General features: G+C 45.8%; 1 protein-coding gene across 1 annotated transcript in view; it reads right to left on the bottom strand.

The window, feature by feature from the left end:
• Positions 1-24,458, bottom strand: part of PLXNA4 (plexin A4) — a 420,437-nt gene that overhangs the window by 379,129 nt on the left and 16,850 nt on the right. Inside the window, exon 2 of the mRNA XM_086475002.1 lies at positions 20,426-20,608. Within this exon, the coding sequence (XP_086331128.1) occupies positions 20,426-20,608 (183 nt within the window). The remainder of the gene's footprint in view (positions 1-20,425; positions 20,609-24,458) is intronic.

Raw genomic sequence — 24,458 nt, forward strand, 5'->3', positions numbered from 1 at the left:
TGACGCTTAAGGAGATGCTGCTGACAACAGCAAGGGTCTGTGCACACTCCCCTCTCCAACATGTATCCCAGCCTCTCCAGCTCCACCTACCAACACGGGTCTTCTCACCCAACAACAAGCACGTTGCAACCTCTTAGCTGGCTTCTTCCCCCCTTCTCCTGCTCACTTCTCCTTGCTGCATGACCTTGAAGGTCCGGAGAGGGAGGAGCAGTGTGAACGGCTGTCAGAGGAATATCCCACAGTGCTCAAAGCATCAAGAACATCCATTGGGAGGGAGCCCACCTCTGCTCTCAACGTAATGGACCTTGCTACACTACCTGACCTCTACCCTGTGCTGCCTGAGCCCCCAGGAATGGCACTTTCTCATTATGTATATTGCAGGCAGGGTCTGGAAAGGAGACATTCATTTCACTGAAGAGGTGAAAGACCGTAGTGAAGGTCAGGGGGGGAGGAAGGTGGAATAACCAATTTTTCCTAACTCAGGATCTGCGACAAGAGGAAAGGACAAAGGTGCCACCGGTTGCATCTCCTATCTCCCTTTTCGGCTGCAGGTAACAGCTCCATGCACTGCTCCACAATCACCCATTAACCAGAAGGGGGTTTTAATCAAACCAGTGCACCCATGTGAGCAGAGTCACACCAAATTAGGAGGACTTATTACAGCATGACACGTTGTCCCTCTGCCATGGGAACCACTGTACTGGCAAAAGCACTTTAATAACACCCATGAACACCAGGGAGAACACTTTATTTCCTTATTACAGCCCAAGCAGCACAACTCCTATAGCAGTCAAGGTTTGTGCCATGCTGCCTGAGCTGGCTTACATCTGGCCTTCAGCTCCGGCTGCTGAGCAGCTCCAAAGCAGCTGCCCAGCTCCTATAAGATCCAAACTTCTGCACATCTGGAGCAGTAACAGAAACGTTGCATTCCCAGGCACAGGCAGTCTCAGTGGAAAGCCTCGTTTTGTCCAGCCCTGTTCACAGCACGGCTTGGAGGTGTCATTAAGAATCCAATCAATGTGACGTCATGGGTGTAATTGAATTATATGTATGCTCAGCAGACCCTTTCCACTTGGTATCCCCACTGGCTAATGTTGAATTATGATGGATCATACACAGGGATATATGAAACATGCATGAATAACCCAAGCATGCATTTTTAATGATGCAATCCTGATAACTTCCTAACTTCCCCCTCCTAACAAAATCAAAATGAATTAAACACAAGTAGCTGTCAGTGGCATTAAAAAAAAAAAAAAAGAAAAAACCTTCATCATTTAAATGGCAACATGAAATGTTCGCCCAAATTGCAGTGTGACTAGGACCGTTTGTTGTAATGATACCAATTAACATATCTATCCATTTAAAGTTTCCAGTGCGAAAGGAAAGAGCAGCTTGGGTGATATTAATGGTAGGGAAGAAAGGTGACGGTAATGGATCACAGGACTGAAATGAATGGCGTAATTCAGATGAATTCTCCGTCAATGGCTGGATGATCCCCCAGAAGGGCATGTCCCCAGATACAGGATAGAGCTTGCAGGCTTGCAACATTCATTAAAATAAAATAAGGGCAAAACCTGCAAACCCAATGGTGAGAAGTGACCCAAAGCAGGCATAGACCACTGGACTCCAGGAGTCTTTCTTTAGACACCGGAATGGCCAAGTTAACCTAAACACCTCAGATGAATAGTTTTGCTACAGTGGCTTTTCTTTGGGGTAGAGGGCATCAAAAGACTTCTTGAGGTCACTTCTTTATCTGTGTTCTCTCATTTAACTGATCACGAGCAAAGAAAGTGAATCCGTTGCAGGGGTTGACTTGCATCTTGGATTTGAGCTCTGCATTGCTACTGACCTCTTATAGATACAGTGCAAGAGTTATCTTGGATGAGGTAACATGGGCCCAGATCTGTGTGTCCTCATCTATCAGAGCCATCCAGATACTCTTCTTTTGGCTTCTACCCTGTCAATATATCAATATCAATTACCTAATACACCCTTGTAAGCACTGGCTGGGGTTATAGATTCAACTACCTGGGCTAACACCCTTCCAAATCCCTAGAAAAATGGGCAGCAGCTCTGTTTAAAAAAAAAAAAAAAAAAAAGAAAACCCTTCCAATTTTAAAAAGTAAGTCCTTGGGGACTTCTAAAGAATTCAAGTCATAAAGAAGAAAAATTTGTTCTTGCTCTGCGGATCATGATTTTCTACTATGTTCAGTGAAAATCAGACATTTTTGTCTCATTGCAGATTTAGTATAAAGCACAATGTCACAGACCTTGTTCCTAATTGCAGACAGGCTAGGCGCAGTGGCAAAGGATAGAGCCGCTAGAGATACCAGTGTGTGTCTCATAACAAGCTCATTAGCTCTAACATCAGACCCCATGTTCCTCAAAAACTGTCCCAGGGCCCCTCTCAGGATTTATGCCGAGCATGCTTAAGCAGCAAGTCTCTTGGAAGACCTGTAGAGAGGAAGCCAATATGCTTCGTAACAGATGAGGGAAGGGTCATCCTTCGCAATTAATAGCAAGCGAGTTAAATAAATAAATGAGGGATTGTTTATCTTCTCCAAGGGGGCGGCTAGCATGCCTTACCTGCCTTTCTCCAAGAATTTGGCATGTCGAGCACTATCAGCAGGTTTTGAGGACAGTGGGATCTATGTGGAACTGTATCAGGGTAAGACACAATTCAGGGTGGAAACAAGGTCAGAGAAAAGCCCTTCTTCCCCAAGTGCAGCAGGAAAACTCATTAAGAGAATAATCTTGCTGTCATCCTAGGGACCTTGAGATTCACCCCTGTCCTGTGCCACAACTCACGTAGCTTGTGCAAGTTCAGACTTTCTGCTGCAATGTCTCACATGAAGTCACATACCCCTGCAGCATGTCTGCACTGGCAGGGCATTTCATGATGCTCCCTTTACACATTTGTGTTATTTATATAGACAATAGATGGGTAGCTATCTCCAGGGAGTGGTATAAATGAAGCTATGAACTCCACTGTCTGCATCAGAAGGGCATCCTGGGTAGGAGGTGAGCTGGACTGCTTTCTTAAAATTAAGTATCTGCCTCTTTTCCAGGTAAATCCACTTTAGGATCCAAGTACATAGCCTGAATAGTTTTGCTCTCTCTGCAACTCAGGGACACTACCACTTCCCTACCTGTCAGCAGAGCTGGGAGGATAAATGCATTATTGATTTGATCTGCTGGGCAGCCAAATCCCACGGCTGGAGAACCTCTGAGTGGCACATTAAGTAGCATCCGCAACACCCAGTAGAGAAAACCGCAGTCTTGGTTGGAGCACCAAGACTTTACTTCCCTTTAAAAAACAGCTGAGATTGTTTTTGAGGAGCTGGTATTCACGAGGAGAGGAGGACTGGGAGAAGACACCTGAAAAGGGCTTGAGTTCTAACGTTGCACACATGCCAGCATTCCTGATGCAGTAAAAGCTGTATCCAAAGTTACACTTCAGTTTTCATGACCATGGTTTTTCACCATGGACAGTAGGTTTGTGAGAGAGTGGGAGCACTCTCCCTTGAAGGACTCATTGGTGACCAGACTTGCGAACTGTTCTTTACAGACAAATCATCCCCACGGTGGCCATGCCTGCGTGCCTTGGAAAAGCATTATAGACTTACACTGGAAGATTTCAACCTAAGTGGTTTTGGGTTTTTTTCCCTTTCTCTTTTTGCTTTGCACCAACTTCTCTGTCATATGTAAATGTTAAACCATGGCATAATTTAGAGATGGGTTTGTTCATCTTAAAGAGAGTCAATTCATCTTCCTTAAAGGAAAAAAAAAAAAAAGAGAAATAAAAAAGATGCTTCAGCTTCGTTACATTTCAAAAATCACATCACTTCATAAAAGCTGCTCAAAGATGGCATGTCACTGGGAGATATTTAAAATGCAGGCAGTGGGTTTTTAACTGTTCCCAGGAAACACTCCTGTCGAACAGAATGAGGGCCATGAGGTTAAAACACAGCCATCATAACCTTTATTGCTTCATTTTTGTGAAGCCATTAACCACAGGAGGACCACAGATGTGCCACAGCTCCAGCAGCTGGAGCGAAATTCAATACCCACATCAGGACCTGATTTATGATCAACCTGTTGGGAGGGGGCAGGGAGGCCAAAGCACGGCATTCCTGCGTACCGCACGGCGGGGAAATCAGAGATGCACGGGGGTCTATGAAAAGTCGCATGTTTGAAAGAGCTCGGCCAAAGCCCTTGCACGAACGCACGAGCGTGTGTGATGTGGAAGGAGCCAGCACTCGCATCAGCAGTGAAGCCTCGCAAGGGGAAATCTCGCAGCTGAAAGCAGCTGAAACCCAGCAACAGCCAGCTTGGAACCGACGGGTCAGCTGCCTGTGAAACCTCAAGATGAAATCAAAGCGTCACCGCGCTCGGCGCAGGACGTGCTCATTGCAAGCGACAGTCCACTCCCTGAAGAACGCACAGGCTGTGTAGAGAAGAGTGTAGGAGGCATGTGGAGAGGAAAGCGTTTTGCCTGAGGTCATGCTGCAATCCGCAACGCAGCCAGGAATAGATCAAGGGTTCCTGCTCTGCCATTATGTCATACCGAGTATTTCTGACTGCTCTTCGTGCCCTCATGTTCTCTCTGTCACCCCCAATCTGACCTGGCCTTTCCCATCACCACCTGCTCCACTTCATTCAGATCCTTCTAAGGTATTTGCTCCTTTCCACACTTTCTACTTTCGGTGTCGGCCTGCTCTAGTTACTTGTGCCCTTCTGATTGCAAGTTCCTCAGTGTAAGGACCTCCTGCAACTGGAATCATGCACTTAAGTACTTTTGCAAGTGTCTTGATTGCATCTTTGAATGCCTGAATACTTCCTCTCTTCTTTAATCCATCCCATCCTACTAATGTGAGTCTCCAAATCACATGCCAGTGTCTTGGGCATTCCAAAATATGTTGTCAAAGTGTGCCCCATCACGCAGAGCATCGTATGGTGCTGGTCCATGGCGATGCGATGCCCTGCCCATGTGCAGCAGCAGAATCCGCAGGGATAACTTCAGATCCAGCTCCAGGATGGCTGTGACTGTCAGACGTGCGATCCCAATGAGAGACCAGCCTGCTCATCCACTCGTAACTCTCTGCATTCGCTGGCAGTGCCCCGGTCACTGCAGATGCCATAAATTCTGTAGGCTCCCTTCCCCTTCTAAATGAGCCTAAAGTTTTTTTCCTCAGCATTTAGCAGTTTAGGGAGCATTTGTAACAACATCAAAAAGAATCAATCACAGGGGGGCACACATGCTGGGTCTGTTGGCAGCCCCTCTTGTCTCCTAAACCCTATGACTTGACGTTGCAGCCCAATGTCCCCACTCTCAAGCAGTCTTCAGTATATTCTTTGCAACCTTTAGGTGTATGGACCACTGCCTGGCCAGGTAAGAGCATCTGAGCTTCACAGAAGAGGTTGGCTAAGTCACCTGCATTAGAATGAAGAAAATACAGGACAACACAAAGGACCAAAAGAAATGGCCCCATCTGAGCATGTTAATCAAATTCCAGCAGGAAAATCATGCATAAGATAACCCTGCACTGAGCTTTTCTATTATCATAATGTTGGAGAACCTCGCGAACGCTAATTGTTCACAAGACCCCTGACAAATCAGGGAAACGCCATTACTGTCACTTACAGACAGGGATCAGAGATATAAGGGGTGTTTACATCCAAACAAGTTGCCCTCAGCTCCCTTTATTGTTAATGGAGAGAAAGAGACATTTTTAGGACGCAATTCATCTGACCTAAAACGGGCAATTTCAGACTCTTGCAGGATGAGATGTCTCTTAAAAGGCCTGATTTATCTCACTGGACTGGAAAGGGAGTTGACAATACTCCTGTGGATGGAGATGTCTACATTTAATGACGTGAATCCCCGCCTTCCAAAAGGTGAGTCCATAAAAGTCAGTAGCAGAGCAGGAAACTGAACTTGGGTTTCTTATGTTTTAGTCTGACGCTCAGATCAAACCGTAGGTGGACATCCAAGATGAACAAGGCCAAAGGGCCAGCCAGCAGTAACAAAACTGTTGAGGTTTGAAGGAAGTTACTTATGGGTAAGGAATGGAGATGGAAGAGGAAAACCTGCAATACCCTAAAGGGCAAGGTCAAAGGAGAGTCAGGCAAGATAGCTGTTGGAGAAAGGGAACCAGATGACAAGACAGTAGAAGAAATTGGATCATACACTGTCCACAAGATGAAGCAGAGGTAAGGAAGATCCAGGAGCAACATACACTATCCCAGTGAACATATATGGGGCATACCTTGCTGAGACCCCATCCTCAGTCCAGACAGTGCTTAAGGAGGAACTCAATGCTTTCCCAAACACCCTTTTCCCTCTCTTCTCTCCTTCTTTCACAGCAAGTGAAATAGGGGGTGCTGACGAATGAGTCCAAGATCACCCAGAGAGCTGGTGGCACACAGGGGACACAACTGAGAGCCCCCAGATCCCACCTCAGCACACTAGACTGAAACCTCGAAACTGAACTTTTTGGGAATTCAACTCCAATGCCAAACTTTGCAGCTCTATCCAAAAAAAAAAAAAAAAAAAAAAAAATACAGAAGTAGGTTTGGAAACTGGGTGACAAGGATGATCTGTGCATCTTGGAGGAGGGAACTGCAAGGAGGCCGCCAGCATGGGTTTCCATCAGGAGACAGAAAACAAACAAAAATCAGCTAGGCTCTTTGCAAGCAATTGAAGAGCGGCTAATGAAATCACCTGCCACCGACAGAATTGACAAAACATAGAAAATAAGTCACGTCAGAGTCTGCCAGAGCATCCCTGGCACGGACAAGGGGCCTGATGGCTGGTGTATATTTAGTGCCAGTGATATCATCTTTCCTAGCAGGGCTTGCCTTCTGCAGCGAGGAGAAGGGCAGCACTTCCATGACAATGTCAGTGCGAGCTTTAAGAGGAAAGTGCCTGAGATTTCCTTAACAGGGAAGAAAGCAGCACAGCGGTAGTCTGGGCTACATCACAGAGGAGGAGACAGGCAGGGGCTGCAAAGCACAACGAAGATGAAAACCCAGGAGGAAGAAAAAAACCTCCTAATATCCATGCTGATAGCTTAAGCACTGGTAGATGATAGTGTAACAAGTTTGTGGCTATTCAGGTCCTGTTGACCGTTGCCCCATCGTAACCTGGGAGTGCTCGGAGCTTTGCAGGACAGGTAAAGCTCAGATCCCCCCAGCAGGTTTCCTTAAAGACAAATCCTTTTTAGCACAGCAAGGTATACAACACCTTGGTGAGTGGTCCTGCATCTCCACATACGTGCATTACGCTGACAATTTTTTAAAGGCAAAGCAGTGGAACACTAATTGCAACAGGTCTTTCAATCTCTTGCCCTCCATCACTGCTTCACAGCACTACCAGTCCCTTAAAAAAAGTCAGATTCCCCTAAAAATGAGAGACTGGCTTAAAAATCATGAATTAATAACCAATGTTCAGCTTTAGCTTGCTGTTATAGTTAGTAACAATTAGTGTCAGGATGCATTTGGGACTTTCAGCATTTAGGTGTTACACTTGCCTGCATTCCCCCAGCCCAAGCAGCCCCTTCCCTCAAAATAAGAATATCCCAGTCACGCGACCCAAAGCCGTACTACATCTCTAAACGAACAGATGAAATACACCAGGGTAGCCCCACGCTACTCACCAACCCAAAATCTTTTCTTTTCCAACTATATTATGATAATTTATTTCACTACTGTGGCTCCCAGGTGAGTTCAATTCTCCAGCTTCCAAGCAGACAAAAATGCTAACCCTGCAGAAGAAGTTTAACAAAGAGCCTAAATGCAGCAGTCTCATAAGATCTTGCACCTCTCCATATATTGCATGCTAAGATAGACATGCAAGCAAAACAGAGAGATACAAATTTGGAAACGTCTTCTTTTTCTTCATGAATAGTAAATTAGCTACAAATTCAGAATTTAGGTGGGATTTTGGGAATTAATTTACATCATCACAAGGGGGAGAAGGGGCTTGAAAGCATCAAAAGATTTTGACTTTTCCATCTCACAGCAGAAATACCTGCAACAAGAGAGCTAACAACCCCCCAAAAAAAAAGGAGAAAACGGGAAGTAAGGAGGTCGAATAACCATAAGTGGATTTTCATAGACCATAAAACTTTCAGAGCTTTGGAGGTTTGTTTGTTTTGTTGAAAAAGAGGAGGGAGATGCAATCAGTGTTGATTTGGCACAGATCTGGGCGGGGGAGTGTTAAATTTAAAAAAAAAAAAAAATATTTATTTGTTCTTTTTGTAAAATTTTCTCTATTCTGCAAGAAAAATAAACCAAAATGAGTTATTCTTATTGTAAGAGACAGACAAATACTCAATCCTAACAAGATGCCAAGGTCCTACCGCTTACCAACACAGAGATGCTGTCTGAAGGGCAGGAGACATGCATTAGCATGCACGGCATGTCCTTATCGCTCAGGTTAGCTCCATCATCAATATGTTCCCTTAGACCCCAAGGAGATAAATTGATTGCGTATGAAATCCAAGAGAAACCCACAGAAACTTGTAAGCAGCGGGGAAAAGATCAAAGTGCCTGTAGTGTGCAAAACCACATCCACTCCAGCAGATATCACAAGTCATAAACTCCCCCCGATAACCCAACCTTAATCAACCATATGACAAATGAGGCAAACACAGGGAGATTTGCACAGTGCTGGTCGCTATGTTTAATTAGATTTCATCAGAACGGTTCTGAAAAATTAATACGATGAGGTCTCTGCCAGTGATAACCTTTTCCCTGACATCGCTGGAATTTATTGCCAGCCTCTGTTAAAAAAAAAAAAAAAAAAAAAAAAGTTACAAGAAGTCAAAAGCAAAGATGACTCCAGACCACAGCCATGAGCATCCCTGCAGGATGCAATACCAGCACGGCTGGCAGTAGAAACAGCGGTTTGCATTTCCAGGATGCCATAAATGCAACAGTGTGCTGGGGTCCTTTGCCAAGGTACCACATCAGCTAGAAAAGCAACCATCAGCAAAGCTTCCAAAACCCACCCAAGTCCCTTAGGAGTTCGTGTTTTGTTATCCAAAGTGACCCAGCCCTGTGAATCATCAGCAGAACATGTTCAGCACGACAGAGTGTAACCAGAGCTGAAACCCACAGATGACTGGCTCACAACTTTCCTCTCTAGACTTTGCTTCTCTTGGCATCCCCAGGGTCCCAATCCATCTCCCTTAAGAGCCTGGGAGTGCTCAACTTGTTTCCAACACACACTTCCAGGCTCACTGCACCAAGGGGGATCCCAGCTTGGAGGCTTCGGCACATACTGGATGCAATGCTGCTGGTATATAACAACAGCTCTTAACAGGAGTGATCTTCCATGGGATGTGTCCCATGGAAGGAATATCTCAGTTAACATAGTCCTGCTGTCTCTGGTCACGTACAGATACCAACCCAGCTAGCGCATCTATTTCCTTTTTTGGGTCTTGCATTGAAATAGCACTCCAACTCAACCCCTTTTAATGTCAGAGATGAATGATCATCCTTGGGGGTCACAGCTAGTGTGGCACTTGCCAGTATGAAGAAAGCCAAGCAATGACAGAGTCAAGTTCATGAAAAAGACATTATTGACATTAACCTAGATTTGACACCATCAGGTTACAATCAAATCTATAGGGTTAGCTGCTGCTATCACAGCTAGCAAAATGCTTTCTGGTTACCCTGGGCACAGCATCCCAGGGGGACTTTGCTGGAGCCACAGCTTTGATTAACTGTCCTGGTCTAGCCTTCAGTCTGTATTTCTACCCCTCACTCAGTAGTGATAGCTTTTCTCATTTCAGAAAGGGCCAGGAACCTGCAGCTCTTCCGTATGGTTTCATTTAGGAGGGTGAAAGGCTACTGACAGGGTTTGGAGAGGAAAAAAACAGAAGAGACAAGTGTCAGACCAAGCAGGAACAGATCCCTGCATCCTGCATAGCAACACACATCTTCACTCCCGCAGACACCATATGGGTTGGGGTCTACAAAAACCAGCACAACTCTCTCATGCTTCCCCCCAAGCTTCACACGGGTCCAACAACCAGCAATCCATCAAAGCTTCATTGCTCTCAAGTCAGGCTGCCACCAAGACAAAACGAGAGAGAGATGATGAAGCATAGCAAGTCAAAGCCGTTAAACCAAAATGAAAGAAGCATGAGGGGAAGAGATCAAGTTGGAGAAGAACAGGGGGGATTTTATTTCTGCTTTCCTTCTTTTGGCTTCACTATCAGCCAAACACTATCAGCAGCACTCACAAGTGGTGGATACGCAGATGACATTAAAGGCCCCTAACAGGGGCTCGAAACCACTATGCTGATGCTGAGGGGCTGCTGCACACTGGGGAGTCTGGGTGTGTGCTGGGGAGAGGTGGAGAGAGGCTCTTCAAATTAGCTCAAACCCAAAGTCACTTATCCTGACGAAGGAAGGCACGTTCCTTTTTGCCTTTTAATTAAGAGCTGGCTCATAAATCAAACCTCTTGTTCCTATGCTTTGAATGTCAGCTGAGGAAAAGTCTCTTTTTGAATAACCAAGGCTCCCTTGTGCAAGCTGCGGTCCCTTCTCCAGCTCCAGTATCACAGCTAATTACGCCACTTTTGTTTGCTGTTATGAACCCACCCTGCCTTGGTCAAGCCAGGCATTGGGCCTCTGATCACCTCCAGAAATGCCCAGCTATGGATCACAAACTAAGCAAAGCCTCCCCCATCTTAAACACTAGCAGTGGGGAGGAGAGATTTACTGTTAAACTAAGCATTGACCTACGTTTCCTTGCGGGTACCCACAACTTATTGCAAATTAAAGGGTTCCTAGAGGTGGGCTGGGGAAACTATTTAAGGCAGATTGTTTTCACAGAGCAACAGCCAGAGAACGGAGCCTGAAAGGCATGAGTTTAGACTTTTAAGCAGTATTCGTTGCATGCACACACATGTATGTATGCACACTTTAAAACACATTTCAAAATTCTATGTCCATGGCTATTCTGTTTCCAGCCACGCTGCCCCTACTCTGTTGCCTCTGCACAGGGGTCATTTCTAACACCTGGGAGATAAGCTAAAGGTCTCAGTCCAGACTGCAGCAAATACGTGCAGCAGACTCCAGCAGAGACTCTCAACACAACCTTGGACAACGTCATGAGTCAACAGTGGGAACAAGCAGCTTTCATGCAACACATACCCTGTAGGCACAAGGGGATCCTGTGAAGGGCTTCAGAGAGCGGAGGGAACTGAATCTGGACCTCTTTGTCATGGTTTACATCTTCACCAGCTCTCAGTTCGCATCCTCTGCACCCTTTCTGCTTCCTTCCTAAAGACAGGAGCTGTCAAATGGTGATGTCTACATCAATGCCTACCTGCGGTTGAACCAGGGATCGGTCTTCTGGCCAAAGGGAGAAGGAGGAGGTGAGACAGACCGCAGAGGTGATTTGGGGCACAGATATGGCTGCAGGATGGGGAGGGGGATAGAGTGGAGGATGGTGAAAGGAAGAGACGGATGCACAGTGCCTTATCAGGGACTTGCTGTTCTTTCAACTGGCTCCCTGATAACATATGGAGCTTAATCAAATATGCAAATGATGTCCTATCTAGAGACAAGGGAAATAGAGAAATAAACCCAGAGACCATGCATGAAAACAAGCCGATAAAATGAGGGAGTGGGTAGAAGGTTTCCTCTTTTTGATAAAATTATTTCAAAAGATTAAATTAAAGCAAAACTAATTAGGAGAACCGCACTTAAGCCGACTTCCCATAACAAGGGTCAGCAGGCAAGAGGCATTCAAATCAAAGGCAGATGCAAGAGGCACTTCAAGGGCTCCCTGAAAAGTCATTATCCCAGTCAAAAGGGAAGGGGATAGAGAGGAGGAAGGAATGACAAGAGCCATTTTGGCTGGGCATCCATCCGGGCATTAGGTGGAGTGTATGGGGAGTTAAATAGCCTCTCTTTGTCACCCTGGAGAGCAGAACTAGCAGGTGAAGACCAAAGCTGATCACCTAATGTCCCGTCCAGAGTGCTTCTCAGAGAACAGAGGGACGAAGACCAAGAGAAATAGATAGACCAGGGGGACATATCTGCTTTCCCTTGTATCCCACCCCTGCAGGGTTTCCATCAAGAGCACAGCCACATCAGGTACCGCTGCCTGAATACTCCACACGTCTGGCACAGAGCTACTGACACCGTGCAGAAAATCACCTGCCGTGACAAGGCAAGTGACAACCAGCATCACTGCAAACCGTCCCTCGGGAGGCCGCAGGGCCCATGGATTTCAGCAAGGTAACCTGCAGCAGCACATGGTTATCGGTCCCTTTTGTCACTAACATCCCCCTGCCTGCATCGCGTGCATCCTCAACCCACTGTGGGGATATCCAGCCTAGCTGCTGTGGGACTGGAAGCCTGTCAAATTCAAGCTGCAGCTTTTTACAGGAAGAGTTTGACGACATGACAGTACGACCTGCTGCCTTCCCTGCTGCAATGGGCCCACTGGAGCCTGCTGTTTCTCCTGGAGTTGCAAATAAACACACATGGTACAGCATCACCAATGCAGGATGCATGGCAGCAGCCAGCAAGCACCTCTGGACTTTGAAGTACAGATTGCATCTGGAAGGATTAGACAGTCATTTGCAAATCCCATTGCACGGTCACAAGATCCCATCTCTGAGAAGACTCTGAGGCACCGTTAAACCAGAGCCTCCAAAAAAAGAGCAGCGCTCAACGCATGTATGCGAGGTGCCAAGCAAAAGCACAGCTCAGCCAAACCCTGCACACCAGCACGGAGACTGCTGAGTAGTCAGAAAGCAGACAGGGGTATTTGAGGGAGAGACACGGAAAATTAATTGCTGTCTACCAAAAAGCAGGCTCTAACTCTTGCTGGGAACAGCAACCTTCCTAGCAGGAAAAAAAAGAAAAAAAAAAAGAAAGGAGTTTTCCTACTGCAGTCAGCTACTGCAACGAGCTAACTGCAGTGTGCTACGCTGACAAGTTGTAGCTGGAAGTCCCAAAGCAATGAAAATGAGGGGTGTGAGAGACAAAGCACCCGCCTGCAGGGATGGAGCAATTAGTGAGTATTTAAAACAAGTGTCAGTTGCACTAGTTCAGCAGCAGAGTCTGGATACAGGCCCTCTGATGTGGTTTAAGGCCTGGGGTTTTGCGGCAGAGGATGGATCACGGGGTAACCTACACTGGAAGGCACCTCAGGAGGTCTCTAGTCCAACCTCCTGCTCAAAGCAGGGTCAGTTGTGAGATCAGACCCCGTTGTTTTGTCTATTCAGGACAAAATCTCCAAGGATGGAAACTGCACAACATCCGTGGCAACCTGCTTGCCTGTCCTCTTGGGAAAAAGCTTTTCCTAATATCCAGTTGGAAGTGCTCTCATGTCAACTTGTGCCTGCTGTCTCACATCCTCCCACCACTCAACAATGTGAAGAGCCTGACTCCATCATCTCAATAACCTCCTTGCCAGCATATGGGAATGCTGCTGTTAGGTTCCTCCAAGTTTTCTCTTCCCCAGCCTGAATAAGCTCATTTGTCTCATCCTCTCCTTTCAGGGCAGGTTCTCCAGCTCCTGGCAAATATTTTCATCCTCTCCTGAACTCGCTCTGGTTGATCAATGTCTTTTGTATACCGAGGGTCCTAAAACTGGGCACAGTATCGAGATATGGTCTAGCAATTGAGTTCAAGATGATCACCTCCCCCTCAATCTACTCACAGTGCCCCTATTTGTATAGCTGAGGACGCTGTTGGCCTCTTTCGCTGTGTAGGCACACTGATGGCTCTTGTACAGCTTGTTGTCTACCAGGATCCCCAGGTCCTTCTCAGAAGATTTTCTCCCCAGCCAGGCAGTCCTCAGCCTGAATCATTGCAAGAGGTTGCTCTTTTTCAGGTGCAGTACTTCACACTTCTTAAATGAGCTCCTGCTAACCCCCTTGCTCCATCCTGTCTGGGTCCCTCTGGATGGCAGCCCTGCTGTTCAGCTAGATCCTCCCAAGTGACTGCAGCTCTGGGATGAGCAGATACACAGGCGAACCCGCTTCCCACATAATTCAGCCTCTAACTGGTGAAAGGTGAAGTGCAACACCAAGATGCCCACCTACCTGCAAGCTTCAGAGTAGCAGGGGAAGAAAGGACAGAACAGCAGCCTACGCACAAGTCCTGAATCCTTGATTTCACCCATGGAGACAGTATCTGATCACCCAACGCTTTTAGATCATGTTGGACTCTGCTATCCAGCTAATGACTTCTACAGGGTCCAGAACAACTGGGTGTCACGGCCTAATGTCCACATAGATTGCCACCACCACCCATTCCAGGGATGCCTGCTGGTACACCCAACACGAGCATCAAGTGCCAAGGACACCGCAGCTACCAAAATCACAGCTTTCCTAATGCTATGGCCAGAAAACTGAACTACTCTTCAGGCACCCAAGCTGGCAACAACCTCTCAAAGAGAGACTGTACGTCAATGTAGGACACAGGCAACCGCAGCCTTCACAGACGTCGAATACAGTTGGGAAGCGGTATCACTCCATCACAAGTGAGTGAAGCACTCGGTCCCCTGCTGATTTAGGAAGCTGTGAGGAGAGGGCAGTGTGAACAAGCCCCTCTTGCAGAAACCAGCTTCCCAGCAGGAGCCAAAGCCTCTACAGCATGTTTTCAGAGCACTCAAGTCCACTTGCCAAACAGTTGGGGAAAAAAAAAAAAAAATTAAAAAACCTTGACTCTTTAAAAACAGCAGAGGGAAGGAGAAGGAAGCTGAGTTTCCCTGCTGACACTCACACAGAGCTGTCAGCACCAGAATATCCTCCAGGGAATATCAAAACCGAGCAGGGTTTCTCATCTTGTGCGTATTCAGAAACCCCCTTGCCTAGAGAAACAGTGAGGACATCTGCCTTTGCCTGCAGCTATCATGAGACTGCAAACCTGTGCATGGCAAACCCAGGGCTCTCATTAGCTCCAGCTCCTTGGATGGGAGGTGAAATATCAGAGGAGAAAGGGAAGAAATTCCTCTCCATATGGGTACGTCATGGTATCACCAATCCACCCAGAGCTCTATCGCCTGTGAGTCTCTGCCCATATCTTGCACCCTTTTATCTTGCTCAATTTTTTTTTTTTTTTTTTTTTTCAGGAAAAACTCCATTTCATTCCTCTGTGGCCCACTTGTGGCACTTGAGAGCCATCCAGCTTTGCAGAAGGACCTGACACACTGCCGGTGCCGCCAGGATTCAGCTGATCTCTCCTCCTAAACAGGATGAACCCTGCTCTGGGAAGGGATTTTGCCCCACATGTAAGGGGTCAATGACTGTAACAAGAAAACTCATCATAGCAATCAGCAAGGATAATAAACCTGCAGGTTTGGGTGTCCTTCAGGGTCACTCTACTGAAGCAGTCCTGACACTACCATAGACCAAGGTGCATCTTCTCAACACCACAGGATGACTTCTTCAATAGCTGTCAGCAGTTCCCATTCCCTCTTCAAGGCAGGCGGGCTGTAAAGAGCACTGTAGCATCCAACCGGGAGAGCTGTCAGCTGGCTGATGGGACAGGGTAGCCAGTTGATGTGGCCAGAAACCAGCAGGAGCTCAAACTTGCATGTACTTTACAATCCAATTATCTATCTGAGAAAGCCAGCCTTCCCCAATGCAACTGTGAGATGGGCCAAAACGAGAATTGCAAATCCAAGCTCTCAGATCTAAAAATCTCCCTATGGTGTTTTGTCTCTAGATCCGAAGAAAGCAGGGTCTCAAGGGTTCAGAGTAATCCAGAGGGTGGTTCATGAAACTGGTCGATACTGAGAATTTTCTACTAAATAGAGGTGATACCTGGTGGGAAGTGCTGGCCAGATTTCAGAGCTGTCTGATCTGAATGAAAACCTTCACCCTGAATGGCAGTCCAAATCTAAAAAGCCCTTCAAAGACCTCAAACTGATGGGATTTTATGAAAAATGAAATACAGGCCACAGAGTGAAAGAATTGGGTTTTAAGCCAAATTTCTGTCTCTGCAAGGAATTAAGCATAGAAAAGGCTTTGAGTGAAATATTTTGATGGAATAAAAAAGTTATTTCTTATGAGGAAGTTTCAAATAAATGTAAATTACTTCTACTCCATTTTCAAATAAACATTTCAAAATGGACAAAGAGCTTTGTTTTGTTAGAAGTGCAGTTCCTAGGGCTGTTCCCAGGTTGACATTTGTAAACTCAAATTGCCCTTTACACCTGCATCTAGACACAGAATAATAGTTGTATTTCTTTGACTGGAAACTATCTGCACAAAAGCAACGACCCATAAATTAAATGCCTAGGGAAGGAATACAAGGAATACTGAATAGTGCTACGCTGCCTTAGTGATGATAGGTATTAGTGGCACATAATTTGGCCAGATGCACTAGGAAAAAAGATAATATCCAAAACAAGCATACAAAACCGTGCAAAGCATCTCCATGGGTACATCTCTCGTTCTCTCCTGCCACTGGAGTGAAGAGCTAAGCGTATAACGAGGGAAAAGCCAGTGGATTTCAGCATCTGGCTGTTTTACAGCAAAGCAGTTTGTAGGAATCACACGCCCAGGAACAAATCCCATTCCCGATGGTTTACTGCGCTGTTTGTAGAGAGACAAACCAGGCATTCGCTAAACTCAGGTGAAGGTTTCACATCTCCTGAAAACAATCGCTAAAAATTCACAGGGGTGCCAATTGACTCTCAGCCACGGGTTCTGTTCGAAGCACTTCCCACCATACACAGGAGCTCACTCACTTGCCACCAGGCACCCTGGAGTACACTCAAGCTGGGGCAACGCTTACCAATGTGGTGTGGAAGCACAGGGAACGCCACGAGCCAGCCAGCGCATGAGGTAATTACAGATATTGGGATCTGACCAAAGTATTCCAAGATGAAATATTTCTCATTAAAAAGTACCACAGGATCTTTAATGCCCACAAGTGGTCAGGAGCTAGTTTTCCATCCCATCTGATTTGTCTAGTTCAGCTGTTTGATGTGTTCGGACACCTCACAACCTTTAGTGCGTTAATTTTCTCTAACACTTCTTCGAGCAAGCAAAATATTTCCTGCGCTTTGCAGGAGAGAAAATAAGGTACGGAGGCACACCAGAAGTTTTTGGTAGAGCAAAGAACTGAACCCAGCTGTCTCCCAACCCACTCATCCCTGGACTACTCTTCACGCCCAAGACACCACCAGCACCCATCAGGCCTTTATTCCAAGGGAGCTGGTTTCTATACATGAGATATGGACAGAGGGATTTTTTTTTTTTCTTCTTTTCCATAGCTCTGCATTTTTATTCTATTTATATCTTCATTCTGCAGGGCCAGGCTGTGCTGTGGACAAGCCAGCAGAATTGGAGGGCATATTTCTACAGCACATTACTCAGTGCCTTCCCGTTGGTCTGCACATGTAGCTATGTGAATGAGCGAGGTTTGCAAAATGTATTTTGCCTGGGGCAGTGAAATAGCTGGGGCCAACCTTGTCATTCTGTTTCACTCACTCTTTCCCTACCCTATCTCTATCTTGGTTTTTCCTTTTCTTTCTCTCTTTGTTGTCTTGGTTACATGGGCAGATTCCTGATATGCTGCTAGTTTTCATTTTAATGATAGGTTCCTGTAAAGCACAATATTTTACTTCAGTTGTGTGTGCCACTGGATAAATTCCTTTGACATATGTGACATTTGTATATCAACTAACAGATATTGCTTTATGACTGTGGGTATTTTGCAGAGTATTCATGGATGGCATACATCAAAATCTGATATACAGTCTGCCACTTTCGTATAAAAATGTACACACAGAGAAAAAGACTGAAACTGCAGGAAAAATAAGGAAAGGTTTTCCAAACCCATCTTGTAATTACTTGCAGCAAGTCCGCCGACAACTGAGTAGATCCTGCTATCTTGAAGATAATCTCATAACTCCTTTCTTCATGCTATCCAAAATACTTCACTGTAGCTTGATCAAGTAGCTGCACTGCACCAGGAGAAACAGCAGTACATACCATGTATGGTAGGACCCAGACAGAAAAAAAAAAAAAAGAAAAAAAAAAGACAGCTCCTGGGCTTTGTCCACAGGCACATGAAGTTTCATCTAATCCTACAGAGCTTATTCCAATTTACCCATAGGCATTTTTTTAAAAACATAAATCAGACTTCACGCTAACATAATGGATTGCGCTGGAGTTGAAATATCAATGCAGTATTTCCCTTGCTTCCTATTCAGAAGCACCTGATTGATGAGCCAAGATGGAAAACAAGACGGTCTGTGAGGCCTTTGCAAGGGCCAAGGAGTGTCAAGTGAAAATTCTGAGTGCCAAACTGAGCTTATGTGGCACCCAGAGGGGAAAACAGGCTGGTGTCCCAAGCTCAGATACCCTCAGGAGCCCTGGAGGAGGGCAGTGTGTGGAGGAGAGTCGGTGACTGTAGAACTCATAGCAAGGATGGGGCTGAACCTGCCAGAACTGAAGGCTTCCGGGAGCCTGGATCAACCAGTCCAAACCAATGTGTTCAGGGGAGCCCCGTTTTGCTTTGCATTCTGCCTCTCCGATGGAGACTTAATTCAGCTGAGGAAGGTCTCAGCCTGAGACTCCAGCTCTGCTCTGACACACGGACCCAACGCAGTAATTACTGCAGCCAGAATATTCAGAGCATTAGGAAAAAGGGAATAAAATGAAGCTTTCTCAAATTACATCAGCCAGTTCAGTTCCCCTCTTCTCATTCTTTACCCTATAAGGCTGTCCCTGCTCTCTACCACACTCCGTAAAGCACTAAAAGCTTTCTCTCCTGTTTTCCCCTATTAAAAGGAATCAGATCTTGGACTGTGCAGTGTGACCTGCAAAGGCAAAGATAGAGCTGTGTCTGAGTTTGCTTCTCCTGAAGCCAAAAGAAAAACCAAAAGCTCATGAGTGCAGAGAAGAAGCCGTGATTCTTAACTGTTTAGGTCTTTTGGATATTTACCATTCAGATCTCAGCTACCCCATTTACACCTCCCCCCAGGAGACTGACTGGAGAACTAAACAGTTTATTATGATATCACAGATGACAGGGAAGCAAAATCTAATTAGTCAGGGGAGGAGATTATTTTTATTACAACTGTTTAAAAAACAATTTGGCTCCTTTTCCATATGCCTGAATAGACTGTTAGAAAAAAAATTTTCTCTTTTCAAAAGCATCAGCAGCCTTTCCTCTGTTGAACAAAGCCAGAGACGTTTGCCAATGGGCAGGATCCTGTTCCCCTTGCAGACTTCCCTCAGCACAGGGGCAATGCCATCTGCATTTACAACCCTAATTTTCTTTTTAAGCGAAGAAAGAGGTAGAGGAACAAAATCAGAAATTCCAGACCTTCCTTAAGCATCTGTGAACAAATGACTTCCCCTGTCCGCTCTGTCCATTCTACACACAAGCCATGGTGCATCACCTTTGAATAGCACCTTCCTCTCCCCAACTTGGAAGTTTTTAGTTACAAAAGGAATTCAAAGAGGAATTAACACCCAACCCAACCCCTAGGGCTCTGCTCAACCTCTCCTCCCAGCTTTTCACCCATCTCCCTTATTGCAGCAAAGCCACAATCTCCTCACACATACAATATTTTGCAATGCTCCTGGGCTGAGCATTCAGACAAACGTTGTCAGACTGGCGCACAGGGGCTGAAATGGAGGTGATGTCCATCATTAACATGAGAAGGTCACTTGTAACACCTCTTCTTGCCTCGAGAAAACCACAGGTAGGTGATTCCCAGCTTCCACCTCTCAAGCCTCTCTACTATTGCCTTACACGGCAAAGTACGGAAATACAGCCATGCAACAGGCATATTTTTAGAAATAATGCACAGTGAGGAACGTAAATACACTCTATAGTATTTGGGTTTATGTGGCATCAACCATAAACATAATGCTTATTATCATTCAAGACAGCTTTCTTTTGATGAAAACGCTCTTCCTTCAGCCCTAGGACCCAGCCTGACCTAAACAGAGCAACTGCTAATCCCATGCTGGGCTCGTGATGAAATCACAGTCCAGTCACATTGCTCTAAAGAAAGACCTCCAGAGCACAAATCCTGTTTCTTAACAAACTTCAGCTGCAGTCAGTTTTTCTCCAGCTCGCACAGATACCCTGTGATCAACTACTTAATTAGAGACGGTCGGAAGACAAAAAAAATCTTTTGGATTTAAACTGCATCAGGTCTGTCTGTGGCTGGGTCTGTGGTTTGACTTCAGAAACATTCATTTGCTGATGAACAACAATTTGGAAGAAGGATTTTATCCTTTCCCACATCAGCTCTATCCCTCAAGGGTGAAACACAGTTTTTTGCCACTCGAAACATTTTCTGTCCTCAGAATAGGTCATGCACCTTAGCGTAAGGACTGTGCCCGCATTCAACGCAACACTGCAAATCTCCGTAAGAACACGAAAATCTGAGTTAGAGGACCACATTAGGTCTTACCTTCTTGAGCTTCCCACTCTTGGTGCCCACAAAAGCCAGGGAGTGGTTCTTGTAGACGTAGGCAATCACGGATGTCATTCTGTCTCCATCCTCGGTGAAAATGGGGAGCCCTCTCACCATGGATGATACTCCCAAGGGGGCATTCATATCCAGGCCACAGAAATTGTCATCAATTGTTAACAGCTATAAACAAAAAGAAAGAGAGTGTAAAAAAATCAAGCCACCGATTCTTTAGCCATTTGGGAAGTATCCGACCAAGCAGGGACACCATCACATAACATGCCTATAATTTATGCAGGCTGACAAATTGATGACAAAGGCAGGACTGGAGAAATATGGAGGTGGAAAAAATTTGTCCAAAGTTGCATGATGAGTTACAGGCAGGAGGAGAACTGGAAACTTGCTTCTCTTGAATGACAGCCCAGCAGGATACATTACGTTAAGCCTTTTTCCTACTGCTTTACCAGTCAGTTTTCCCAGTCAAGATCCAGCACTCAAAGACAAAGTCTGCTGAAAATGTCTTAAACACTTCTAGTTCTGTCAAAAAAAAAAGTATGCACATCATTCCCACGGGATCCAGAATAAGAACCACTGGGCTAAATCTGCACTGGCAAATAAAACAGACCCTGGCCTGCCCTCTGGCCCTGAGACCCAATAGTAAGGCTTACATCTATGGAACCTAAATAAGCACTCCTCTTCCACCTCCAAACCCTGTAGCATCGCTCACACTACATCTTGGAAATCAGAGTCCCCCAAGACCTGTCCAGGCATTACCTAGAAGAGCGCTGACCAGGCCAAATCTGCAGTGGGACCATGCTAAGGATTAAACTATGGATGGTGACTGCACACACTCTCTGAGATATCATATAGTCCTGGGGCCTTCTCCCATGATGATTTGCCTTGGCACTTCATCCTCCTGCATCTCCCTTTCCTCCCCATGGAATGGAGATTAGCCACGTTTATCCATCTTACTGGGGCACTGTAACTCACTGAAGTTTTTTGGAGAGGAAGGAAGGTTTCACAGCTATTATGGGAGCTTTCCAGCATTTCTTGGAGATACCCATGAACACCTAACAACCAGAGAAAAGGCCCTGTTCATTAATGCCTCTGCCTAAGCTCTAACACCTAACACATTTGAACTCAACAGGTTTGTCATCAGACAGATGATTCAATGGGATCCTTGCATACGAACGCACATGGTGTCTAGTTATCTCCGAGGGTATTTCTTTGTGCTTCAGAGAGTTTCAGAAGCGCAGCAGCAGAACAGCACAGACAACTCTCCTACCTCAAGGCACCATCTGAACAGTAGGTGAGGCTAATACAGGTGGCTAATATGGAGATCTCCTCAGTATAAGTCAAATAAAGATGAAGCTCCAAATATTACAGTACAAAATTGCCAAAGCAGTTAGACTTTATTAACTTCACTGGGACCACTCACAGATTTGAGGTTAAGCATCCGCTTAAAATGTTTTACTGGACTAAGGCCTAGAAAGGCAATAATTAATCATACAGGAAGGCTGCCTGGTTTTCATGTATCTGTAATAAAGGACAATGACAATTTTCTTTGTCTGAGCTCACATCTTCCTGGAAGCATGGCTAGCGTATGCGCTGCTCCTTACTTGACTTCACAAGCAGTAAAAGCCTGATAGTTGATTCATTTTATCTTCACCCAGCAATTATAGGGAATAATTACAGAATGGAAGAATAATGTGTCCTAAATGTATTTACAAACACATAAAACCTATGAGGAATTCAAACAGCCATTAGTAAGGAACAGCTAGCCTGAGCTCTGGCCTGCAAGAGTCATTAGTGTTTGTTGACTGCCCTTTCAAAGCTAAAACACCAGCTCAAAGAGCAATTACAGATCAGATCAACAGCCTCTACAAACAGCAGACAGGATGTTGCTAGTCTACCATGCCAGCACAAAGTCTAAGATAAATCTGCATCCCAGATCCAAAGGCCAAATTCATCTGAGGTCTAGTACCACAGAGCTGATGCCCACACTTCAGAGAGGCAGGACACCCCTGCTGACAGCATGACTTGCAAAAGCTGAGTGTTTCTCTGGGTAATGAGAACACATACGGCTTCATCGCACAGGTCAGGATGGAAAAACTGCAGCTTGATTACTCAGGAAGTACAAATGTGTTTGAAGCAGCGACACTATCCAGATCTTTCTGCAAGACATGAGACACTGGCTGTCAGAGATGAGCTAACGAGAGGAGCGTAACGTGTTGGTCTGATGCAGCGCGACAAACCTTCTGTTCACCGATTCACTACCCAACGCATCACTTGGTGCGGGATCCACCTCACCTAGCTTTTACACGTGAAATCTGAGTAACTGGTCATCTAAACTACCGCCGTAATCAACAGAGGAAAGGAGGTATGTCAGAAAACAAGCCACCCAACCAAACTTGGGATGCACTGGATCACCTTCCGATAAGGTCAGCTGACTGCAGAAGGACTCCAGATGATTCACTCAGCCTAAGCACCTGACACTAAGATCTACCATGCTTTGAACAGTAGGCTGGACTATATGACCTCTTGAGGTCCCTTCCAACTAGAATCATCCTACAGATGTAGGGTCTTAGAAGAATCCAGGTCTTGAAGTCAGGCCCAGTTTGACTGGAAACTCTTAAGCTCTCAAATTAACATGGTCTGCGTTTCAAGGCTATAATAAAGCCACATACGTGTCTCTCGAACTGGTGGCCTGACAGGCTGAGAGACGAATCATTTCAGACTGAAAGCAAGAAATTCCCAAACCTTCTACAAACGGCAGAAAGAGAGGCAAGGGAAGAAAGTCCTGCTTTGTCATGGTTTTAAAGGAATAGAAGAAATGGGAAACAGCTTTCTTCACCACCAAGAGGATGAAAACCTTAATAGTGCCAGCAGACGTCTTACCTAGGGTGCAGTGCATGAAGCTCCATCTCAAACAACAGGAAATTACACCGACAAGCAGTGAAATGATAGCAATCAAGCAGAGCTGGCACAGTCCAAGCCATCCTCCTTGGTGTAGCACAGCCTCCCACACACTCCCCTCCCTGCAGCACAGCCAAAACCAACTACTCCAGCTGAAGCACTTGGAGACCAGAAAGGATCCATGCAATCATCTGGTCTGCCTTCCTGCACGACCCAGGACCTCACCTCTCAGGCAGGAGCTGCCTGTGCTGTTTTGTGGGGAGATACAAGCTACTTCTGCTTGCTCCCCAAGCAGTCCTGAGTCTGCGTGGCTGTAAGGATATAAGACTGAGCCCTCTGCAACACACTCTATCAACAGCCACGGTGTTAGGTAGAGTATATGATTGCTGTAGATGTATATCAGAGCTCACACGGGCACAGTAAGCTCTCATCCTCCTGCAAAACCCCGAGAGAATATAGACCCAGAGATCGCAGCATCAAGCACAATAAACTGTGGCTGACCTGAGGCACATCTCCAACCTGTTGAGATTTAATTAATCCAATTGCCACAGGTTGTCCCTCCTCCATCAGACTGGGCCCAGCTCCAGCTGAACTCAGACCCACCCTTAATGAGGCTGATATCATGGTTTTCCCCCATACAGGCACAAAATTAAATTTAAGCCCATTTATTTCATCTTATTTCCCTGAGATTATTTACAGAAGGACACATCCTTATGAGAAACGCTGGTAAGAAAGATGGGGACAGGCTTTTTAGTAGAGCCTGTAGTGACAGGACAAGGGATAATGGTCTAGAACTAAAAGAAGGCAGATTCAGACTAGATATAAGGAAGACATTTTTTATGATGAGGGTGGTGAGACACTGGAACAGATTGCTCAGAGGCTGTAGATGCCCCATCCCTGGGAACATCCAAGGCCAGGTTGGACGGGGCTCTGAGCAACCTGATCCAGCTAAAGATGTCCCTGCTCACTGCAGGGGGGGTGGGACTACATGAGCTTCAAATGTCCCTTCCAACCCAAACCATCCTATGAGCCAAGAGCCAGGGCGAGGTTGAAGTGTGAAATCAGCACTTTCTCTTACGTGACACAGTTCAGATGAGATCTAGGACCATCACAGCAC

Source organism: Leptosomus discolor, chromosome 1 (genome assembly GCF_034619465.1).
Source record: "Leptosomus discolor isolate bLepDis1 chromosome 1, bLepDis1.hap2, whole genome shotgun sequence".
NCBI classification, from domain to species: domain Eukaryota; kingdom Metazoa; phylum Chordata; class Aves; order Leptosomiformes; family Leptosomidae; genus Leptosomus; species Leptosomus discolor.